Below are 22,117 nucleotides of genomic sequence, written 5' to 3'. Positions count from 1 at the left end.
TTATTATTAATTGGATATAGTGCACTGCTATATAATATTGATAGTTCAAGAAAAGTATTAAAGCAGTGAAAATTATAGAGTTGTAAGAAAGAGAACGACAGAAGCAGGACAGAATCGCAACAGACGGACATTGCAGAAATGTCTTTTGCTCCGCCTCCAAGGGTTTGCACCCCTCCAAATGTTTTCAAAATTTCCTAAGGAATTATACCTGGCTTTATACCCCAGCAAATTTTATGACCGCATGAAAACATACTTCTTAGTTTCCTACTTTCTTTCATACTTCCCCATTCCTATTTTCGTAGTTAATAAGTTAAAACTATTATTCTCAATGTACTGTACGTATTAATTTCAATTCAGTGTATCCTACTATTATTATTAATTGGATATAGAACGCTGCTATATAATATTGATAGTTCAAGAAAAGTATTAAAGCAGTGAAAATTATAGAGTTGTAAGAAAGAGGACGACACAAGCAGGACAGAATCGCAACAGACGGACATTGCAAAAACGTCTTTTGCTCCGCCTCCAAGGGTTTGCACCCCTCTCAATGTTTCCAAAATTTCTTAAGGAATTATACCTGGCTTTATACCCCAGCAAATTTTATGACCGCATGAAAACATACTTCTTAGTTTCCTACTTTCTTTCATACTTCCCCATTCCTATTTTCGTAGTTAATAAGTTGAAACTAATTTGTATTCAATGTATCTCAAATATTATTTATAAAAAATGAGAAAATTAAATATATAAAATATAATAATGTATATAATATATTTAAATTTGTATATGGGTATTCAATTATTTGTTTTCCTAATCAAGTAAGTATAATAAAAATATTAATAAATGATGAATAAAAAATTTTATTTATAAAATAAAATTTATTATTTTTTAAATTATTTAAATTAATTAATGGAATTAAATATAAAATAAAAATTGATATAAAAAGTATGATTACTCCTCCTAGTTTATTTGGAATTGTTCGTAGAATTGAATATGCATATAAAAAATATCATTCAGGTTTAATATGAATTGATGAAATTATTGGATTTGCTATTTTAAAATTATCTGGATCTCCTAAGATGTAAGGTATTTGTAAGTTAATTAATATAAATAAAATAAAATTAAATAAAATATGTAAATATATAATGAAAAAATAAAATGATGCTCCGTTTATATGAATTAATCGAATTAATCATCCTGAGTTTATATCTTTTATAATATTTGAAATTCTATTAAATGCAATATTGATATTTGGACAGTAATTTATTGATAAAAATAATCCTGAGATAATTTGAATTATTAAAAATATTCCAAGTATTGATCCAAAATTTCATAAGCAATTAATATTAATTGTTGTAGGTAAATTAATAAATGATATAGGTGTTACGATCGTTCGCGGAGAGACGCGGTCGCTAGGAGAACGCGTCAGCGAGAGGCGTAAATTCTCGCTACGATCATGTTAATCGACGCCGCGAAATAGTCGTTCACCTGTTTCGTTTAGGATAACAGAGGTGGTTTAATGAATGTAACACTGTATTAACAGGTTAACATAGAACAATATGTCGGGGGGGGGGGGGAAGGACGGCGGGACTTTCCGTCGGGAATGCTGGGAAAAACCTTCCATCACCATGGTCAAGATTTTCATGTTTAAGCCATAAAAATAAGGAAAGCAACTTTTAATGTTCCAACCTGGCGTTACGACGATGGGTTCAGGTTTAAGGTGACATAACGGGTCACCAGACGTAGCCACGGTCACGGGAGGGCCGCGTACCTGACAGAGGTACGGAATGATTTTATGACTCTCCTTAAAAACAAGGATTGACCCGAGAAGCGGAGACAGGAGTATATAAGGGTAGGTTCATCTGGATTCAGGGAGTTTTTAGTTAGTGAGTCGTTGAGCGAATTGCCGAGTAAGTCACACTGATACTGGTCATCCCGTGGACCGTGGATTCGTTATCGAACTTGGATTCGTTGTCACCATCATCTCGGACATCCTATTGCCGTTACTCATAGCCTCTTGTAGTGCCCAAATTCGCACTGATAAACACTAACCACATCCGCGATGGTAAAGTAAGTAAAGGTTCATAGAACGCCCCAAAGTGCCAACCTGACTCCGACATATATATATATATGTCGGGTTTACATTGGAATTAGGGTTAGGGGTGTGAAACGAATCTTCGTTTGGGTTACACGTTGTCGTTATGCAATAGAGAAGACATTGACTAGTGCAAATACGATTATTATAGAACCGGACAAGTAACCGCGGTAGTTAGGTACTCGAGAAACTAATGACAATGATCCTAGGTTCAATAACGAATCCGCGGTCGACGGGATGATAGATGAACGTATATTCACTGGTCGTAAAGAGTTACTCCTTTCATCAATGAGATCGCGAGAAAGAATGTCTTTCCCGTCCCGACGATGCCACGGAGGAAAACTATAACGGGGTATGTCTAAGGACACGAGATCATCGGATTCGTCGAGAAAAGCCTTCGTTCAGAAAGTAAGGGAAATTGGCGTTGCTGCTAATTGGTCAATCTCCATATCGGTGGTTAGAAAAAGATGCTAGCCGCCCTCGAGGGAAAGTTGCTAGTGGAAGACGCCGCTCGTTGAAAAATAAGTCTCCCCTATTTTCCCGTAGTTGGGACAAAGACTGTTTGTCTGTTTGAAGGACTTTAGTTAACTAAATCTTAAGATTTATAACGGGCCCTCGAGCTAGCCGAACATGTACTGCGGAGACGCATCGACATCTGGCAATCATCTTACTCGAAGAATAGGGTCTGCGTGTGGCGAGCCACAGGACAGAAACCGTTGGGATGTTTACTGTCGCGTGTCGCCACGAATATTTCTTTTAAGGAGAGCTATAGAATTACTTCATACCTTTGTTAGACAAAGCGTTCATCCCGTGACCGCGGCTACGTTCGGCGACTGATTGTCGCCTCGAGCCCAAGCTGATTATCACGACTCTCGAACAATTACAATCGGGTTGAATAACTACAATTGTTCAATTACAGCTATAGTAGACTCTAGGTTACAATGTTGCGGGATTATCCAAAATTCCAAAGGCTCCGGTGTTCTTTCATCTCCGACACGGCCATCCTGACTATCACACGTCCTCGTGTGTAATTAATATGTCGTGTTTTCTTACATTAGATTCGATATAACTGACATTATTTACGATTTAACTAAATGTCCAAGTAAGTCAAGGGTCCAGTGCAATAACAAAATTTCGTTCGGAGGCTTGACAACACAAAAATAAAAGAGAATAGGAATTTGTGATGTTATAATTTGTATTCAAAGTGCTAGTTGCGTTCTGTGAGTCGCCAGACCGTAATGACACGACAGATCATGTTCGATTTCGTACACTGATGAATCTCAGTTGGTTGGATCATATTGCTACGTTGGGTGTATCACTGTGGGTATATTGCAGATGTATGAAACATCACAGTGGATATATTGCAGACACGCAAAACGTCACTGTGGGTATATTACAGATGTATGAAACATTACAGTGGATATATTGCAGACACGCAAAACGTCATTGTGGATATATTACAGATGTATGAGACATCACAGTGGATATATTGCAGACACGCAAAACGTCACTGTGGGTATACACTACGACCACAACGTGGTGTTAATGATCCTCTGAGGTCAGTGCACTTGCATCGTTATTATCACCATCGTTGTCATCACCGCAGACGTCCATCTCAGCAGGGGCGCAACTTTCTAGCATCTTTCTCAGTCTGTCATGTCTGCCCTTATATGATTGTTTGCCGTCTAAGGTTTTTAAAGTATATCTATCTCCTTCCAAAATCTTTGCTATCTCGAATGGACTTCTGAATTTCGGATCTAACTTCGTCTGGTTTCTTTCCTCGTTTTTGCATAATACAAAATCACCAAGGTTAAACCTAACTACCTTAGCTTTAGTTTTGTCAACTCCACCTTTATCGTACCTAGCACTAATTTCTATATCCTCTATTGCCCGCTGTCTTACTTCAGAGATATCTACTTCTTTTTCTTCGATATTATCGGGTATCAACGAGTCGTAAGGTCTTTGCTGTTCCACTAATTAATAGTTCCAATGGGCTCGATTTAGTCACGCGGTTGGTGGTGCAATTTAAAGCCAGCCGTATTTTGCCAACCGCGTCTAGCCACGATCGCCCGGTCGTTTCTATGATCGTGAACATAATTTTCAACGTACCCGTAATACGCTCTACCTGACCGTTGGCCCTACTCGCACCGATTGAGATTAAGAGGAGTTTTAGTGTTTACCTTGCCACAAATCTTGAAATTCTTTACCCGTTAGGACACCTCTCTTCATCCGCTATTGTCCGGCAAGGACTGCCGAATAAAAATATAGTACGTAAGTGCTTTAACGGTACTAAGGAAATCTACTTTACGAGTATGATGCAGATATGCGAATTTAGTGAAGACGTCGACCAAAACAATGACATATTCTTTCGAACCAGTAATACTCGTACAGTTTCTCAAGCGTTTTATCCCAACCTAAGTGCATAATGGACTGGTGCACATGGTTAATAACAGACCACCTAAACCCTCTCGGCACGATGGGCAGGCAGAGAGTTCTACCTTTTCTCTGTATTTTACGATGAAGGGTGCCGGACCGTAACTCATACGTATTCGCGACGTCTTCCGCGAGCTCTTCGTTCTGTAATTTATCGACGATCTCAGAAATTTGTGGGTCGCGACGTTATTCCACTAATAGCTAGTCTTCGGAGATTTCGGTCAGATTGATTTCCTTTTCTATGACTTCGTTGATCGTAAGGTGATCCAAGTCTACGGGATTTCGCGAGACAAAATTTACGTGGGCCATTCGTTTACCTTCCCGGTACAGAATGTCAAAAGTAAAAGTTTGTAAGTAAGCCCACCACCTGTAAACTCTGTCATTTAAATTTACCTTACTACTGAAAGCCTTCAAAGGATTACAATCGGAGACGACAAGAAATTCTCGTCCGTGGAGATAATGACGGAAATGCTTGACGGCGTTCACAACTGCTAACGTTTCTAGTTCGTAAGAATGATACCTAGATTCCGCAGGGCTACTTCTTATACTGTAATATTCTATTACTCTATTTTTACCTTCAACCTTGTGCATTAACATAACCTCATATCCGTCCGAACTAGCGTCGATATGAAGTTCTATCGGCTGGTTCGGGTCAAATACCATTAACAACGGCGCGTCGGTCAGGGCAGAAATTACCTTTTGCCTTATTTTTTCATGCCTATCTGTTCATGTCATGTTTTTATTATCGGAAGTAAGCGCATACAAGGGTTTCATTACCCGTGAAAACATAGGGACGAAATTTCGGAAATAAAAGGCTAAACCTATGAACTGTCTGAGCTGTGTGACGGTCGTTGACGCAGGTAAAGAACTCAAGGCGTGTGTTTTACTCGGATTGGGACGAACTTCTCCGTCGTAAATTACATATTCCAAATAGAGTACCGATGCCTTTAGAAAAGAACATTTTGAAAAGTTAAAGGAGAATCCGGCTCTTACAAGGATATCTAGTACGGTGTGCAATACTTTTAGAGCTTGATCTATCGAGTCGGCAATAAGTAGGATATCATTCAAATAGACGACAACGTACGAATGGCACGTTGGTTGTTATACGTGTTTTCAAAGGAATCTGAAGAATGATCTCTCGTTTCGTTTGTTCGCAACCTCGAAATCAGCAGCCGCTGCTGAATGGAACGAAGGAAAGTGTAGTACAGATCACTCCGACCAAATGATTTCTTATGTCACCGCAATTAAAAAGGGTCAAATGCTACAGAAGACTTGGCACGCGACTACTCCTGAGGATTTCCGTACTAAACGCTTTGATGGTTTACAAAATTGTAGCAAAGAAGAACATAAATATTAGAATATTTAGACAAGTATGAGCTGCACAATTATTAAGGTTGTCCGAAAATATAAGAATCCTCATTTTCGACGGAGTCAGCATAGTATCGCCGTCCCGAAAATGACTTCCGGAAGAAACATTAAACGCGCACGCACTTATGTTATGCAAATAAAGGACATCGAATGGATGGACAAAGGCACAAAAGAATTCGAAAAAAACAACAACTTATTATCCAAATTGTTCATCGAGGGTAATCAATGCTGTATACTTCCTAGAATTAGGATGAATAGGGATTTGGAGAAACCTGCTTGCCGTGTCCAAACTAATAAAATATCTCGCTTTTGCAATCTCGCGACTCGATCCGCAATAAGGGGTAAAGGATACCGATCCGCGACCGTATTTTTATTTAATCCTCGAAAATCTACCAATCATCTATCTGAACCATCGTTCGTCTCGCACGAGTAACATAGGGCTCGCGAACGGTGAATTACTAGGCCTTATGGTATTTGACTCTAATTAACTCGCTTATTCTCTCACGTACTATTCTTCGTTCTTCCTCGCGAAGTCTATTCGAACTCCTTTGTACGGTGATGTTAGGATCAATTAGTTATATTTCTGACTGGCCTGTATTTACGCGAGTACGTAGGAAACCCGTAACGGATGAATCTCTGAATTTTCGTAAAGAAAGATTAATCGACTTTTATCACTACCACGTACCTCATTGTCAACTTCATTAACATCGATCTCGTATTCAGCGGTTTTATTACAGGCATTAATTATTTTTGTTTTACACATAGCGAGGCTATTTTGTGTAATATTACGTCAAAATCTTGGCTTAAAATTTAACGAGCAATCGCGATATCGTATTGTTAAATAACTATCAGCGAGAACATGAAAAGTTTATCTCTAACCACCGACACCTGCAATGGACAAGATTTGAGCGATACGTTTAGTACCAATATTTCTTATTCCTCGCATTAATACTATATCAATCGTTCTTTTGCCAGAGATTCTCAAGACTACGGATTCTTTAATTAGCGAACACTCGGCTCCGAAATCGGGGTAAAATGGAAACGACACACACGGATGGCTTGATCTACCAGTTAGCGCCTCCACTACGTAGAAGTCGATTGGACACTCGGTATTGAAATTATATTCAGGGCACTGCTTTGTAAAGGATCTTCCTCCATAATCAGATTGGTAGCTGCGCACCATGCAGCGGAGTCGAAAAATTGTTAGGTTCCACACTCGATTTTTGCACTAGCGACGGGATTAACTCGCGCACGATGGTCGTAAGCACGATGGTCGTAAGCACGATGGTCGATGATGGTAAGCACGAAGCTCTTGCACTGTTATAATCGGCACTGATCCCACTCCTGATGTCGGAGCGGACATTAGAATTAAGGTTAGGGGCGTGAAACGAATCTTCGTTTGGGTTACACGTTGTCGTTATGCAATGGAGAAGACATGGACTAGTGCAAATACGATTATTATACAACCGGACAAGTAACCGTGGTAGTTAGGTACTCGAGAAACTAATGACAATGATCCTAGGTTCAATAACGAATCCGCGGTCAACGGGATGATAGATGAACGCACTCACAAAATCTAAGTCGGATGCGTAATATTCACTGGTCGTAAAGGGTTACTCCTTTCATCAGTGAGATCGCGAGCGAGAATGCCTTTCCCGTCCCGATGATGCCACAGAGGAAAACTATAATGGGGTGTGTCTAAGGATACGAGATCATCGGATTCGTCGAGGAAAGCCTTCGTTCAGAAAGTAAGGGAAATTGGCGTTGCTGCTAATTGGTCAATCTCCATATCGGTGGTTAGAAAAAGATGCTAGCCGCCCTCGAGGGAAAATTGCTAGTTGGAGACGCCGCTCGTTGAAAAATATGTCTGCCCTATCTTTCCGTAGTTGGGACAAAGACTGTTTGTCTGTTTGAAGGACTTTAGTTAACTAAACCTTAAGATTTATAGCGGGCCCTCGGGCTAGCCGAACATGTACTGCGGAGACGCATCGACATCTGGCAATCATCTTACTCGAAGAATAGAGTCTGCGTGTGGCGAGCCACGGGACAGAAACCGTTGGAATGTTTACTGTCGCGTGTCGCCACGAATATTTCTTTTAAGGAGAGCTATAGAATTACTCCATACCTTTGTTAGGCAAAGCGGTCATCCCTTGACCGCGGCTACGTTGGGCGACAGACTGTCACCTCGAGCCAAAGCTCACCGTCACTAATCTCGAACAATTACAATCGGATTGAATAACTACAATAGTTTAGTTACAATTATAGTAGACTTTAGATTGCAATGTTGCGGGGCTATCCCAACGTTCCGGTGTCCTTTCATCTCCGACATATATTTAACTATATATATAGTAACTATATATTTTCCCTAGGAACAGTAAGATTTTAACGATACAACTTTATCAAGAGATCTTAAAGTCATAAACGGTATCGAAACTTCGTAATTCATATTGTTAAGGAAGAAAATATTGGTAATCTCCTCAAACGACGAGCGCTTGATATTCACAATTAGAACTCGATATCTTGGCTTCTTATAATATCCTAATAAAATGTTATTTATCGATTACAATTGTCCTGTCGTATTTTATTGTGTTTGCTTTATAAATGTGAACTTTATTCAAAAAGAGTTCATCGATATAACGGTATTGAAGAGAACTACTCGAGAAACTATATCTAGCCCTTGGATGGAGGGATTGCTTGCTTCTTACAATCGAATAATTGGAGTGTAACCAGAAACACGAACGGTAGTTTAGCAATGGAGAAGAACTTTAGAACGACAGCAATTTTCTTCTTGTTTCTTTGAGAAAGGCACCGTTCATTTTATGTTTGACGAGAATGGGGTTGTTGGGCGAATTTGATTAAAAAGGAAAGATCTTTAACAAATATTCTTCCCATTGATACATTCCTATATTTTTGATTTAATTATTTGAAAATGCAATTTTGCATATACCTATGTGCAATTATATACTATAATCGCAGGCGTTTCTTTAAAATGATGTACCATTGAAACAAGGCAAAATATCGTCGAATTCTTCTAGATTCAATTTCTCAAAAGAATGGCTCCATTGATTAACCAAACATAGTTCCCATAAGCATATACGTACTTCTCAGAAAAGATAGTTATATCTAGATCAATATTACTCCCCACAGTGACCTATATGTCAAAGAAACAAAAGACACATCAAGTATTAAATCATACTACTATTACGTCCACTATCTCTACAAATCCTCCACTCTTGGAAAAATCTATCTTATTCGAACGTAACGTAACTCAAATCAAATCTTTTCCATCATCATAAATACGAAACATTTATAAAATTATCATCTTCGATTATTTACTCAACATCTAGCTAACAAAATCTTCTCCATCGCCGTACCCCTTAATCCTGATCGCGTACAATTAACGTATGAATAGTTAATTTATTAAAATTTAAACGACCATTTTACGCTCTTGTACTCGAATGATTTTAGGATCTTGCTGTATCTCTTGCACAGTGTTATACTGACAGGCGAGAAACATAGAAACGTAACTTCCGATCCATTGATTTACCCTAAACAGACGATGATAGGTTATACGGTGGACGCAATACAGAAGCGTTTCCGATGCAATTCGAAGGTGCGTTGTTACAATGGAGTTCATCGATCCATAATGACTATTTCCCCGCCAGCTACAGCCTGTAATAACGGAATAGCCAATAAAGTATATCCTGTCGATTTAATCGTACCCCCACGGTGCACCGCGCGCACGGAGATCGGATCGGTGATTTTCACGTGATGTTTCGCAAATTTGAGGCGCTCGCGTGATTCGCGCGTTTTAAGCGTTCCCGCTCTTCCCGTCCGATAGAAAGAGAAAGGGAACAGGGGATGGAAGGAAGAGGGAAGATACGTGATGCGGGTTCAACCTGCCGCGGGAACCTCTAAAGAAGGTCGGTGCAACGGTAGAGATGTAATTTTAATAAATTGGAGAACAAGTCATTGTAAAAGATGGATATTCAGATGTTGGAGATGCAGCAGATTTACGACTCGCTGGAATTAAGTTAGTTAAGGTGTTGAAAACCTAACGTCTTTTCAAAGGCGTTTGCCGCGTTTCTTTTCAAATCAAAATACATACATACGATACGTACAATGTATGCGCCTAAAGTTTTAAAGTTAATTTCTATTCAAGGAATGGACTGTTTTATTATAGGTTTAGGAAATTGAAAAGAAGCAATTGCTTGTTTCTAAGAAAGAATCGCGAGAAGTACAGTTAGAAACTGTATTATGAATCACTTTTCCTGGTTTCCGTAACGAGGAAGTGAAAAAAAAACGCAGACAAGTCAGCGTTTACCGTAGCTAAATGGAAGATACGCAGGTACGAGTCGTTACAGTTTTGTCGTTGCAACGATTCCCGCTGCGTAATTTGATAATGAATGAAAGTTGAAAAATAGCAGCGTTGTGTCCGTACTCTTTAATATCCCATTATATGGAAGTTAACGACCGGAAAATACACCGCTCGACTACTTGAAGGAAGTAGCTCATGAGCAAGTCTTTTGTATCCTCGCAATGGTATAATTCCTGTAACGTCTCGTTCTCGGAGGATTTATTTCGTTGATTTGTACTTGTTCATTGCTTTTGTGTTTTCATGAATGGAGCATGTCGCATGCGAATCGCAATATGGTTTTAATGGCGTTTCGACTTCAATGATATCAGCGGCTGATTGCGCTTCCCGTAAGAAGCTTTCAATCATTATGTATTTTAGGAACAACAAATAAGGATATTTAGAGAACGAATTAATTATTCAATTGTTCGCGCAAGAAATACCTGTCTCTTTTTCGAAAGTTATAAATGCTGTTTCCAAAGAGTTCCTTAGCTCACCATAAACCAGATAAGAATCTTTGGTTCCATCTAGAAAAAGAAACCTTCAGATCAAACCGAAAGGGGTTCGGATTATATTTTCTAATCGTATTTGTATATTTCTTTTTACGGTCAGCTTGTCATCCACGTACAATCGAACAGAGAGTCCATTAATTATTTTCCTTCGACTTGTTTCAGGGGGAGCATCTCGGAAGCCATGCCGGCTGACGAGTTCGCTGGAAATCGAAACAGAAGTAAACCAAGACTGCAACCACCTTAACGAACCGCTATTATCACTGGCAAGGTGATCGGGCAGACCGGATCTAATCATGCTCACGCCGACCATGCTTCCTGTGCACTCGTTTCTCTTTCTTAACGACGTCAACCAGAAGATCGGGTGCTAAAAAATTCGAAATCGAGTTGATTGAAAATCTCAAGGAATATTAAAAAAAATACGAATAAACAATTTGATATAGAAATCATCCATTTTGGGTAAAGAAAAGAAACAATCAGAAAAAGGAATAACCACAGAAGCTCTGAATTTCATTGCTTCCTAATGGTACTTCCTTGGATATTTTTACATTCTGGAGGCGTGAACGAACTCTGAAAAACAGAAACAACTTCTATCGGATGATCGAAAGAATTACGTGGACACTGAGTATAATTATTCACACGTGCGGATGCCATTTCCGGCATGTTTCTCCATGAAGAAGGTCAGCTTCAGTTTTTGCCACTTGTAGATAGAAGTTGAAGTGGCGGACGTCTTAACGAGGTTGCTAGAATGTCAAACAAATAGATGAGGGAAATATTATGAAGATATATTTATGAATATCTAATTGAGCATTTAATTAAGAACTTAATCGAAAGACCAAAATCAGTTGGTTCTTGAGACCAAGTACCTATCTAAGTATAATAGTCTTTTGTACTTACGGTTTAGTAAGAGGACTCGAGCAAAACGATTACTCGTTAAAAGGAACAATAGAATAATCATGCCTCCGCAGACGGTGGTCTCTGCTTTCATGCCTCATCGCGGAGAATCTCAGCGGAAAAAGTATCCCGAAGCGTGAGCTGAAAGGTGGCTATGTAGGCTGCCTAGTGAATGCCGTCGCCATGGTGGAGCTGGCGTGTAGCAACTCCCTAAGTCCAGGAACCTAATCCCGCGTCAGAAAGACAAAATTCGCTACGGAGAAAAGTAAACAGAAATATATATATAGGAAAGAAGAGACAAAGATTAAAGGTCGTTAAGAATTAAAGGTAATTTAATGATAAAAGGGAGAAAGAATTGTGTAAAAATTCTACTGGGAAAGAAAAGAAAGAAGAAACCTCGAAACGAGAAAGACGTGCTCAGAAGCGAGTCCCGCGTAGCGCCATGTAGAGGAGCAGGAAGAAGCGCAGTCTTCCTCAGGCATTCCAGCGTCGAGTAATGCTGAAGCATATCCTGACGGGGCAACCGTCGTCAGCGGGCTCCAGGCACCAGCACAATGACTACCAGGCGAGCTCGGGCTCGCTGCACGGCGGCCACCACCACCACCACCATCATTCTGGTCACCAACAGGATCAACAGCAACACCATCATTACAACCAAAACAGCAACGTTCGTGGAACGACAGGGGGCAGCCAAGGACGGGGAGTCGACGTTTACGACTCGGTGGTCCATCAAAGAGCCAACGTGCATCAGGCTGCCACCACGCCATCTTCCACTCACAGACACCCTTTGAATCATTCCCAGTTGAGCGTGAACAATCTTTCTCAACGATTGAATCACTCGCACGCTCTTAATCTGTCCACGTTGTCCACGTCGAAGCATTCTGTGAACAGCGTCAGTCCTGTTGCCGGTGGGAATAACAATAACAATAATAATAATAATCTGTCGACTACATTGGGGGTGATATCCCCGGCGCCGCTGCACCAGGACAGCAGACCTAAAGCGAATGGAGGCTTTGATATCTCGAGACCGTCCAGATTACCCAGTCAGGCGACACCTTCGCCTGCACCTGCTCTTCAGGGTACGACTACCGGGGGACAGTTAACCGGTCCCGGTTCCACGGCGTACCCCTTGAACGCTTCCTGGTCGTCGTCCCTGTCAAGGAATCACAAGGACCACGAGGTTAGCGCGAAAGAGACGTTGACCAGTTTGGGTTTATTGTGTCTAGTGTCGTTGTTACTGGCGCTACTCTCGTTGATCTTCTTGCTGAAGATCTCACCGTTAACGGTGACGCCGAGTAGCCTGATCAGCCCGGAAGAGTATACGATAGTCTACGAGGTGACGTTAGCGCTGTGCGCACTCGCCCTCTCCCTAAACCTCTGCTGTCTCCTCATGTGCGCTATACAGTTCCTCTTCACTGTGAAACTCGTCAAGACTTCGTATCAAGGACATTGGTGAGTAGAGTTTTCGTTTTATGCCACGCTGGGTAAATCTGTGATTTATAACGCTTTAAATACCTTTGTACATAATCCGTACTTTACTCAACCCGAAGGGCGAACAAGGTGTGAAAAATATATACGTTTAAAGTTTGTATCCTTAAGATACTGTTATCTTTGAAAATTCGGAAGTCAAACAAAATACACAAAGAGAAACTTTTAAAGTGCAAATAAACGTTGAGATACAAATATCCTTTAATCCGAACTATACATATGATGGAAAGAGGACTCTCATAGTCATCGACATTTTCCCTCCTAAATGTCAACAGCATCCATATTTACATTGTTGCTGTTATACATGTAACTTTTCAAACTTACTTAGGTATTGATAAAGAAAAGAAAAATAAGCATTTTCCTGGTAGCTGGGAATTCGCGGGATTCGCGGTCGAACGATGATTACCATTAATTTCTATAATCTGGCGACGCTATCCTCAATCATTATCCTTGTGCCGGAATATAAGTTCTCATTCGTCCATGCGTGGCCTATCTGTGTGCGTCTGGAACAAACGCAGTGTCCCGTATCCCGTGCGATATATCAGAGGCCTGTCTAGTGTTTCTTCTCACGCGGCCTGGAGGACGAAACGCAAAAATTCACATCCTGTACTTGACGTGCAAGCGTTCACCGACCGCGTGTCCCGTTTTTACTGATCAAACACGTGTCTGCAATCACAATACGATACTGTGTGGTGAGATGTATCCGTAAATGCGTATGTTTCGTGACGCGAACCTTGAAAATGAAAATTACACTTTCGTTTATTCCTCGAGCGTCGTGCCCGCAGGAAATCGTATAATAATTTTATTAGTAAGATTTTTTTTTATATAGACTACGCTATATTAATTTGTGACCAACCTGAAAGATCGTGACACGCCCTGTGTGTAGAAATTGCAATATTCTCCGTTTTACCTAATAATTCTCCCAGCAAATTCAGCACGCACGTTCGCGAAAAATATTATCGAATAGACACAGTGCAGTGCAGATCAAGTTACAAAGGGAATATAGATATGTTCGCCTCCCGTGACACGCAACTCGAAAGCGAAAATAAGGCTCGTTAAAGACGATACATACTCCTCAAGATGGGATCTGTGGTTTCTGCTCGGAAGTTCCCTTATCGTTGGTCAATCGGATTTCTTTTTTATCTTTTTCGTTGCCGACCGAGACAAAGTAAGCATCGCCGACTCTAACTACTAGCGAATGGAAACGCGCGTTAAGTTATGCAGATTGGCCGAAATCGTCGGCCAAATCACTGTGTGTTACGTCGCGTAACACTCTACCTAGCCGAGGCCACACACCGCGGGCAAGATGGCAACCAGATGTCTTCGGATACCACCGTGCAAATTCCTCAACAGCTCCCGCGCAATCTATAATTTTGATCCACGCGGATGGCGACGCCAATAACGCAGCCTTGGCTCCCTCACTCCCTTAGTCAAAATCGTCACCAACAAATTCGATGGTCCCGTGCGCTAGACACACCCATCCTTAGCTTTCCTCCGAGACAGCATCGTCTCCCAAGACAGTACTGATTTTACATCCTTCGAACGGTCAACATCCTTCAACCGGGTATACACACCCGTAGATCAGTCACTCACTCATCTCGTACATACGCACCAGCGTAACTGTCTTCGTTATAAGTTGTTAGAATAAACGGTGAAATATAACTTACTCTGCTGTGTCATATTCATTTAACCACCTCTGTTATCTTAACCGAAACAGGGGAACGACTACTTCGCGGCGTCGATTCACCGAATCGTAGCGAGAATTTACGCCTTTCGCTGACGCGTTTTCCTCGCGACCGCGTGTCTCCGCGAACGGTCGTAACACTGTGATTACCCTCAACGGACACGCCGTTTTGAGTTTTCTCTTCGGTTCTTTAATTCCGTCCTTTTTCTTTCGCTCAGTTTTTTGGCCAGTGGCGGGTCTTTTATCGCGTGGCGAGTTTGATTCGCGTGGGAAAATGTCGTGTGCTCTTCGGCAGATAGAAAGATCATTGTTTCTTAAAGCATCCAGACGTTGTGCGTGATTGGTATATTAAAGTTTCTTGCGAATGTTACCGTGTGACCATGTCTCCCTTGTGACCGTAATTGTGCGACGATGTTTTCCTGCAAATATTACCATCTAACAAGCTTTTCCAACGAATATTACTGTTCGATCAGGTTTTACTCGAATCTTGTTCTTCCCTTGATAGGGTCCTTTCCTTATATAGAGTGTCCCAGGATTTCGCAGTCAAATCTATGCCACTATATTCCTCTGACTATTTTACTGTACCAAACTACGAAGATGCGGCTGATATTGTGCGTGTTGCGTTATTCCACAACTAGGCTTGATTGGCAGGCCATTGGAACGAGATTTGTTCAAGCTGTTCGAAATGTTGGAGAACGAGCCGTTAACATTGTAATGTATGCAACTACAGAGACGTATCGTAACTTTTGTTTCGAGAACAAATAACAGAGAAGAAGAGAATAATGAAGATTGGACACGGACGAAATTAGCTGTCGATCTTGAAACTCGTGCGCTGCGATTTCAGATAATCAAATTAGCATAGAATGAGATTTGGGAACGGACAGAGTATATTCCGGAGTTTGGATATATATATATATATATTTAGATTAAAGATTGGTTCTTTGCGAGAAACGTTTTTAAGCAACATATGAAATTCTTCGTCTATTTATAGTATATTTCATTTTACTATAGTGGGAGCAGTATTCTATAAATCGGTTTATAAGAGTGCGAATTTATTATCTTAACGCTAGTCTTGCTAAACCCGGTCAAATGACCGGTTTCAAAATTTAATTTGAAATTGTGCGTTGGTCGTTGTTTCTTTTCTTCCTCCAACTTTATGTAAATTCTTATATTATCCGACTAATCAATTTCTCAATTTTTGTTGACGTAAGAATCTATATAAAGTTAGAAGAAGAGAAGAAACAACAATGCCTGTACAATTCTAAATTAAATGTTGAAACACGGCCTTTTGACCAGGCCTGGTAGAGTTAGTGTTAAATCATGCTTTGTAATTATTTATTTTGGCTGGTGGTAAGCAACGGTAACGCAAACACTGATCGAAGTAGACAGGTGTTCGTTAGACAGGCATTCAGGCCCCAGAATTTCCAGGTCACCGATTGGGGCCCCTGTTGTAAATTTCTGGTGATTCGCCCAACTATTGGTTAACTAAGAGTAAAGAGAAGAGGACAGTTTACATCTGAGCTACTGCTTCGATTAACCACATCTGGCAGAATGGCCTTTAGGGAAGAAAGTATACCGTTTTCTGTGGTCGACCATCCTTTGTTTTCTTTTCTGAACAATAGATCTAGCTTGGACATTGATAACTAGCGGCTTATCGATCGTTCGATGACACAGGACACAGCCATTCTTTATGCTACATTATCACCACGACTAACTTTTACAGCTGTCTGCTAAGTTAATATTACCGGTTGTGTCACACCATCGCAGTGTGCCCAGAAGAGATAACCGGAGGACGATTAAAATTGCAACGTCACCGGACGCTTCTCGTTTCCCTTCTTTCTCTCTTTTCCTCGTCCTTTCGCTCAACGGTTGTTTCCCCTGCTTTGCCTCCGGGGCTTCCAGACAATTCAAGATTCTGCTGAATTGGAATGCTCGGTTTTCTCCTAGAGAGCTGTTTAGCTAGAAGGAATAGTCCGAGTGTCGACGGGTATGCGAAGAACTGTCTTCTTGTGCTCTTAACCACTTAACTACGTTCGACGTGTTTATTCGTTATTGCTTGATTTTACCTGCTCACCCCATAGAGGCATTTTTTAAATTAAACTTTAAAAAGTTAAAAATTAATTGTTTCCAAAATGTTTTCAAATACTCCGAAAATCGTTGGATATTTTCGTGTTAAAATTAATAACAAAGTAAAATATACACAGCTGTATCCGTATTATTAACAATTAATTATCCTACGATATTTTTTCGGGTTACTCGCGCTCCTGAAAGATTTCTACCATGGACCTCTCCCCCATATGTAAGGAAATAAACTCCGCAGTTAACAAATTAATTGTTTCCAAAATGTTTTCAAATACTCCGAAGATCATTGGATATTTTCGTGCTAAAATTACAAAGTAAAATATGCACAGCTGTATCCGTATTATTAATAATGGAGGCTGACTCCTACGATATTTTTCTACCATAAAAATTTCTACCATAGACCTCCCCCAAATGTAAGGAAATAAACTCCGCAGTTAACAAATTAATTGTTTCCAAAATGTTTTCAAATACTCCGAAGATCACTGGATATTTTCGTGTTAAACTTACAAAGTAAAATATGCACAGCTGTATCCGTATTATTAATAATGGAGGCTGACTCCTACGATATTTTTCTACCATAAAAATTTCTACCATAGACCTCCCTCAAATGTAAGGAACTGCGGCATAAGTTCCCTAATAAACAATAGGAATTTCTGTTGTAAACTACAAATTACAAATTGCGAAACCTTCCGCTCTAAATTAACTAAAGATCACCAACAATTCTCCTTCGTTCTGAAACTAATTCTCCGACAATGGTGTTCCCTATGAATGAGTCAACTGGCAACGAAAGACCAAAAGCAAGAGGGTTCTCGGTCAGTGTCTCTGGTGCACGCCAGCTAGGAAGCCTTAGCCGAAGGTCGTCCGGCTGAAGATAACTGCGAAGTCTGCAAAGTGGCATTGTTGGCGAAGGAGAAGGAGCCCTGGGGTGTGCAGACGTGCTCCGAAAGAAGCACGAACTTTAATGGTGGGTCCCAGTAGTAGACGGCCGTTCCTCTTCGCTTGCTCATTGTCACTCGAAGCTCGGTGCCCGTCCCTCCTTCCGTACCACGCTACCGAGTCTGAGACGCGAGGATGAAAGGAAAAAAAGCCGAAGTATGACACAGGTCCAACGACGATACCAACGACGACACCAACGACGGCGACGACGATCACAGAGACACGAGAAGAATGAAAGACAAGCGGCGCTGCTAAGTGCCGGCTCATTACTTAAATGGTCCGTGATAAGGGATCTCTGGTGCTGCTGGCGCGAACACGCTGAACAGCAGATTTTTCGAATAAAGCCACTTTTGGACAAAGTAGTTGCTGGCTCACGAAGTTTTCTTCTTTCGTTGTTAGATGGCGCGATCCTAAAGTAGGCGCGCCTTTTTCTTCGCGATCTCACGTTTCGATCGCGGATTTCGACTTATTGGGGAAACAGGTTAATTGGATTATTACTGGAGAAACGTGGATGGATGAACGTTTTCATCGTTTCGTTCAATGACGGGTGAAACGCGTGAAAAGAGTTCGTAAGGTTTAAGCTGGGTGAGAAAATACAGCTTTGAATTTCCTATAAATGAGAGTTTAACAACGACGTGTCAAACACGACGCATGGAGCATTTGTACTAAATTTCTTATTAAATCTTGTTAATTCACTAGTTAAAAAACCAACTATTACATCGAACATGATACGACCAATAAAAATAAAGATATCTATACGAAGAATACGAAACGTAGATTCTTATGAATATGTGCGTTTCTTTAGGTGTATCGCTCCTAAACGACAATTTAGTCCAAACGACAATTCGCCGAAACACACATCAACTTTAACCAATGTATGAGAAATCGTCTCTAGCGCGTTTTTATGCCAAGATGAACGCTACTGTGACCCCGAACGAACCGTGAAACTGAACGATTCGATCTGTCATTGAAAACGCCCATCGGTCGCGAAAGTCTTGTTCGTTTTTCATCGACGGCCCGGTTTAACGTTACACGCGTGTCTGGTTTCTGTTCACGGGCGGTTCTTCGTGCGTCAGAGCGTCCGAGCATACGCGTGCACCCGTTCGTCTTTCCACCAGAAAGAGAGAAGAGGGCTCTCTGTCGTGGCTGTTGGCATTCCACGCCTTCGAATCCGACATTTCAAATTTTTTCACCGACACAGGGCACTACGGAACGGGAATAAATTTGGCGGGCCGTGACTGCGCCTTAATATTCCAACAAGCAGACAGAAAAATAGAGAAAGAAACGGGCACTCGCGTGTCTCAATGCTTGTAATTTATTTTTCGATTAATTCCCAATCACCAGCCGATAATTTTGATGTTTCCAGCTGATGATAAATCGAAAAAGTGAATAGAGGACTTCCAGCAGAATTTGCGTGATTCATTCTTGGCGTTGATTGGCGTGAATTGTTCGTCAAGACGTTATTTTTCCAAGGGTATAAAAATCTGTCAGTTAGGTGGAAACTATCAATTTGTATACGAAAGATACGATCGTATTTGAAGATTGTATCGTAGTCATTTGATTTATCGTGCAAATTTTGCACGTGACACTCTATATTAAGTTTGTTGTAGCATTAATTAATCACAGAATGTTACAAGAAAACAAATTTGGTTTGGCAAATATAATGGCCGATGTTATGTAGATATGTGTGGCGGATCGGTATCAATAGGACGCCGACAAGTCGAGCCGCGGGTACCAACCGCCAACACTAGAGGGCTACGACGACAACGAGTCTGTCTGTCTAACTCGCTAGTGGTCGAATATACGAGCGATTGATATAAATACCGCACCTAGCGAGACTCGCTCTACGTCTAAGGCAGGGACTACCGGGCATAGCCTTACTGACGAGTCCACCGGTAGTCCCGGGACGAAACGCTCTCTCTCTCTCTCTCTTTTCTTCCGTCACATATGTAATGTTCGAATTTGTAAACTATTAACTTTTTCGACAAGGAGGTATAAGGAACAAGTTAAAGTAGACGTCATGTTATGAATCATCTGCGAGATATAAAAGACTTCTTTTATTAGGGATCAACACCTCGTGAAGTCAGATTTTATTTATAACATACTTTACGATTTTGATTTATTTGTTTGAGGTGGTATGTCGTGATAGGGTCGGAAGGAAAACTCAGATTTCTTGAACGATAAATGTTTATTCACTCTAATGTCAATGAGTACACTTGATACAGGATTCGCGACTGTATTCGGTTCGCGAATGCGCGGTTATAAGATAGAGCTTGAAGCGTCATGGCGTATAAATACGTATGGTGATGTTTCGAGCTCGCGGAACACGAAGGTTTTCTTCTCGCCGTGTCGCGTAATCGGGTGAGGACTGATTTTCTCTATTCGCTCCTTTAAACGGTTCGCGAATTCCGAGTTGGCCTGTTGCTTCGTTGGTACGAAGAATTCTGTCGGCAATCGTATGCTAGTACCGTAAACCATTTCGACTACCGTTGCGTTCAGGTCCTCCTTGATAGCGGTTTCTATGCCTAATAAAACAATTGGCAGGACTTCTACCCAGTTGCTCGTATTGTGACATTTTATTGCTGCTTTTAATTGTCGATGTAGGCGCTCTACCATTCCGTTGGATGCGGGGTGATAGGCTGTTGTGCGTAAATGCTTAATGCCGAGCAACCGGCATAGTTCATTGAATAGGTTTGATTCGGACTGGCGTCCTTGATCAGTCGTTATTTTTGAAGGTACGCCGAAACGAGCTATCTATGTAGAGAGGAGGGCCGAGGCAACGGTTGTCGCTATATTGTGAAGTTTCTGCCTTCTAAGGCGTGTCGAAAATGTTTGACTGCGGTGTATATCGCGAGTAGTTCGCGATCGTACGCGCTATATTTTTGCTGAGCGGGGTCAAAGATTTCGTTGCGAATCCTAGCGGTTGTAATTGGTTATTCGCGCGTTGTTGTAATACTGCCCCCATTGCGTAGTCGGACGCATCTACCGTGAGGCTGATAGGCGCACCTGGTATCGGATGCGCCAGCATCGCGGCGTCCACGAGTGCACGTTGCGATTCGCGAAAGCTGTTTTCCTACTGCTCCGACCACTCGATGGGCGCGTTGCCCTTTTTCGCGCCTTTTAACAGGTCGTTGAGCGGCTTAAGTGTTTTTGCGGCCCCCGGTATGAAACGTCGGTAGAAGTTTATCATACCGAGGTACCTACGTAGTTGCTTGGCGTTCGCGGGCTTCGACAATTTTACAATCGCTTCGACATTTTCGGGCGGCGGCTTAATTCCGTCGGGGTTTACCGAGTATCCGGGGAATGTGATTTCGTGCACGCCGAATTCGCATTTCGTGGGGTTTATCACAACGCCGTAATTATTGAGACGGTTGAGCAAGATTTTCAAATGTTCGCGATGTTGGTTTTCGTCGTCCGAGGCTATGAGAAAATCATCGATGTACGCGTAGACGATATCGAGCCCGCGTATGATTTCGTCGACGAACCGCTGACATGTTTGCGTGGCGTTCCGAAGTCCAAACATCATATTTGTTGTTTCGAGAAGTCCGGTAGGCGTTGTTATCGCGGTTTTTTCAATGTCCTCGGACGCAATCGGAATTTGGTGGTAAGCGCGGACTAGATCGATTTTTGAAAAGATTCGCTTGCTATGCAGATGTTGCGCGAAGTCTTCGATATGTGGCGGTGAGTATCTGTCGGGTACGGTGCGGGCGTTCAACGCACGGTAGTCGCCACATGGACGCAGGTTTCCGTCCTTTTTCGGCACTACGTGCAGGGGCGATGCCCACGGGCTTTTCGATGGTCGCATCACGCCTTGCTCGATCATGTGTTCAAATTCCGCTTTTACCTCTTTAAGTCGATCAGGTGCAAGCCGACGCGGTTTGCTGTAGACTGGTGGGCCAGGTGTAGTTTCGATGTGGTGTAGCATACCGTGTCGAATTCTCTCTTTTCCGAAGATCGGTGGGCGGGTGGGGTCCGGGAATTCTGCCAGGAGTTGGTAGTATGGTGATTCGCCGATGACGGTCTTGTCGGACGCTTCGTCTGTTGTGGCGGTGTATCCCCTTGATGACGTCTGTGTTATCGTATCGATAAGCCTTTTATTTCGCGGGTCCACGAGCAACCCGGAGTGGCTTAGAAAATCCATGCCAATGATGGGTGTTTTGACGTCGGCTACGGTAAAATCCCACTTAAATGCTCTGCGTAGGGACAGGTTTAGGTAGGGACAGGTTGGCCGCGAACAGCTCGTACTCGCTTCTGTTCACGTGTCCGTGTAGCTTGTT

General features: G+C 41.7%; 1 protein-coding gene across 1 annotated transcript; it reads left to right on the top strand.

Moving 5' to 3' along the window:
- Positions 1–12,057: 12,057 nt before the first annotated feature.
- LOC117240310 (nuclear transcription factor Y subunit gamma-like) lies at positions 12,058–13,125 on the top strand. The gene has a single exon (XM_033506289.1). The coding sequence runs from the start codon at positions 12,147–12,149 to the stop codon at positions 13,104–13,106; it is 960 nt and encodes a 319-aa protein (XP_033362180.1). The 5' UTR covers positions 12,058–12,146; the 3' UTR covers positions 13,107–13,125.
- The last annotated feature ends 8,992 nt before the right edge of the window (positions 13,126–22,117 follow it).

Source organism: Bombus vosnesenskii, unplaced genomic scaffold (genome assembly GCF_011952255.1).
Source record: "Bombus vosnesenskii isolate JDL3184/JDL3185 unplaced genomic scaffold, Bvos_JDL3184-5_v1.1 scf7180000014592, whole genome shotgun sequence".
Lineage (NCBI taxonomy): Eukaryota > Metazoa > Arthropoda > Insecta > Hymenoptera > Apidae > Bombus > Bombus vosnesenskii.
Note: the sequence above shows the minus strand (reverse complement) of the source record. Positions and strands in the feature narration are given on the sequence as shown.

Coding starts and splice junctions, on each gene's coding strand:
- LOC117240310 (XM_033506289.1), top strand. CDS start 12,147: ATGCTGAAGCATATCCTGACGGGGCAACCGTCGTCAGCGGGCTCCAGG.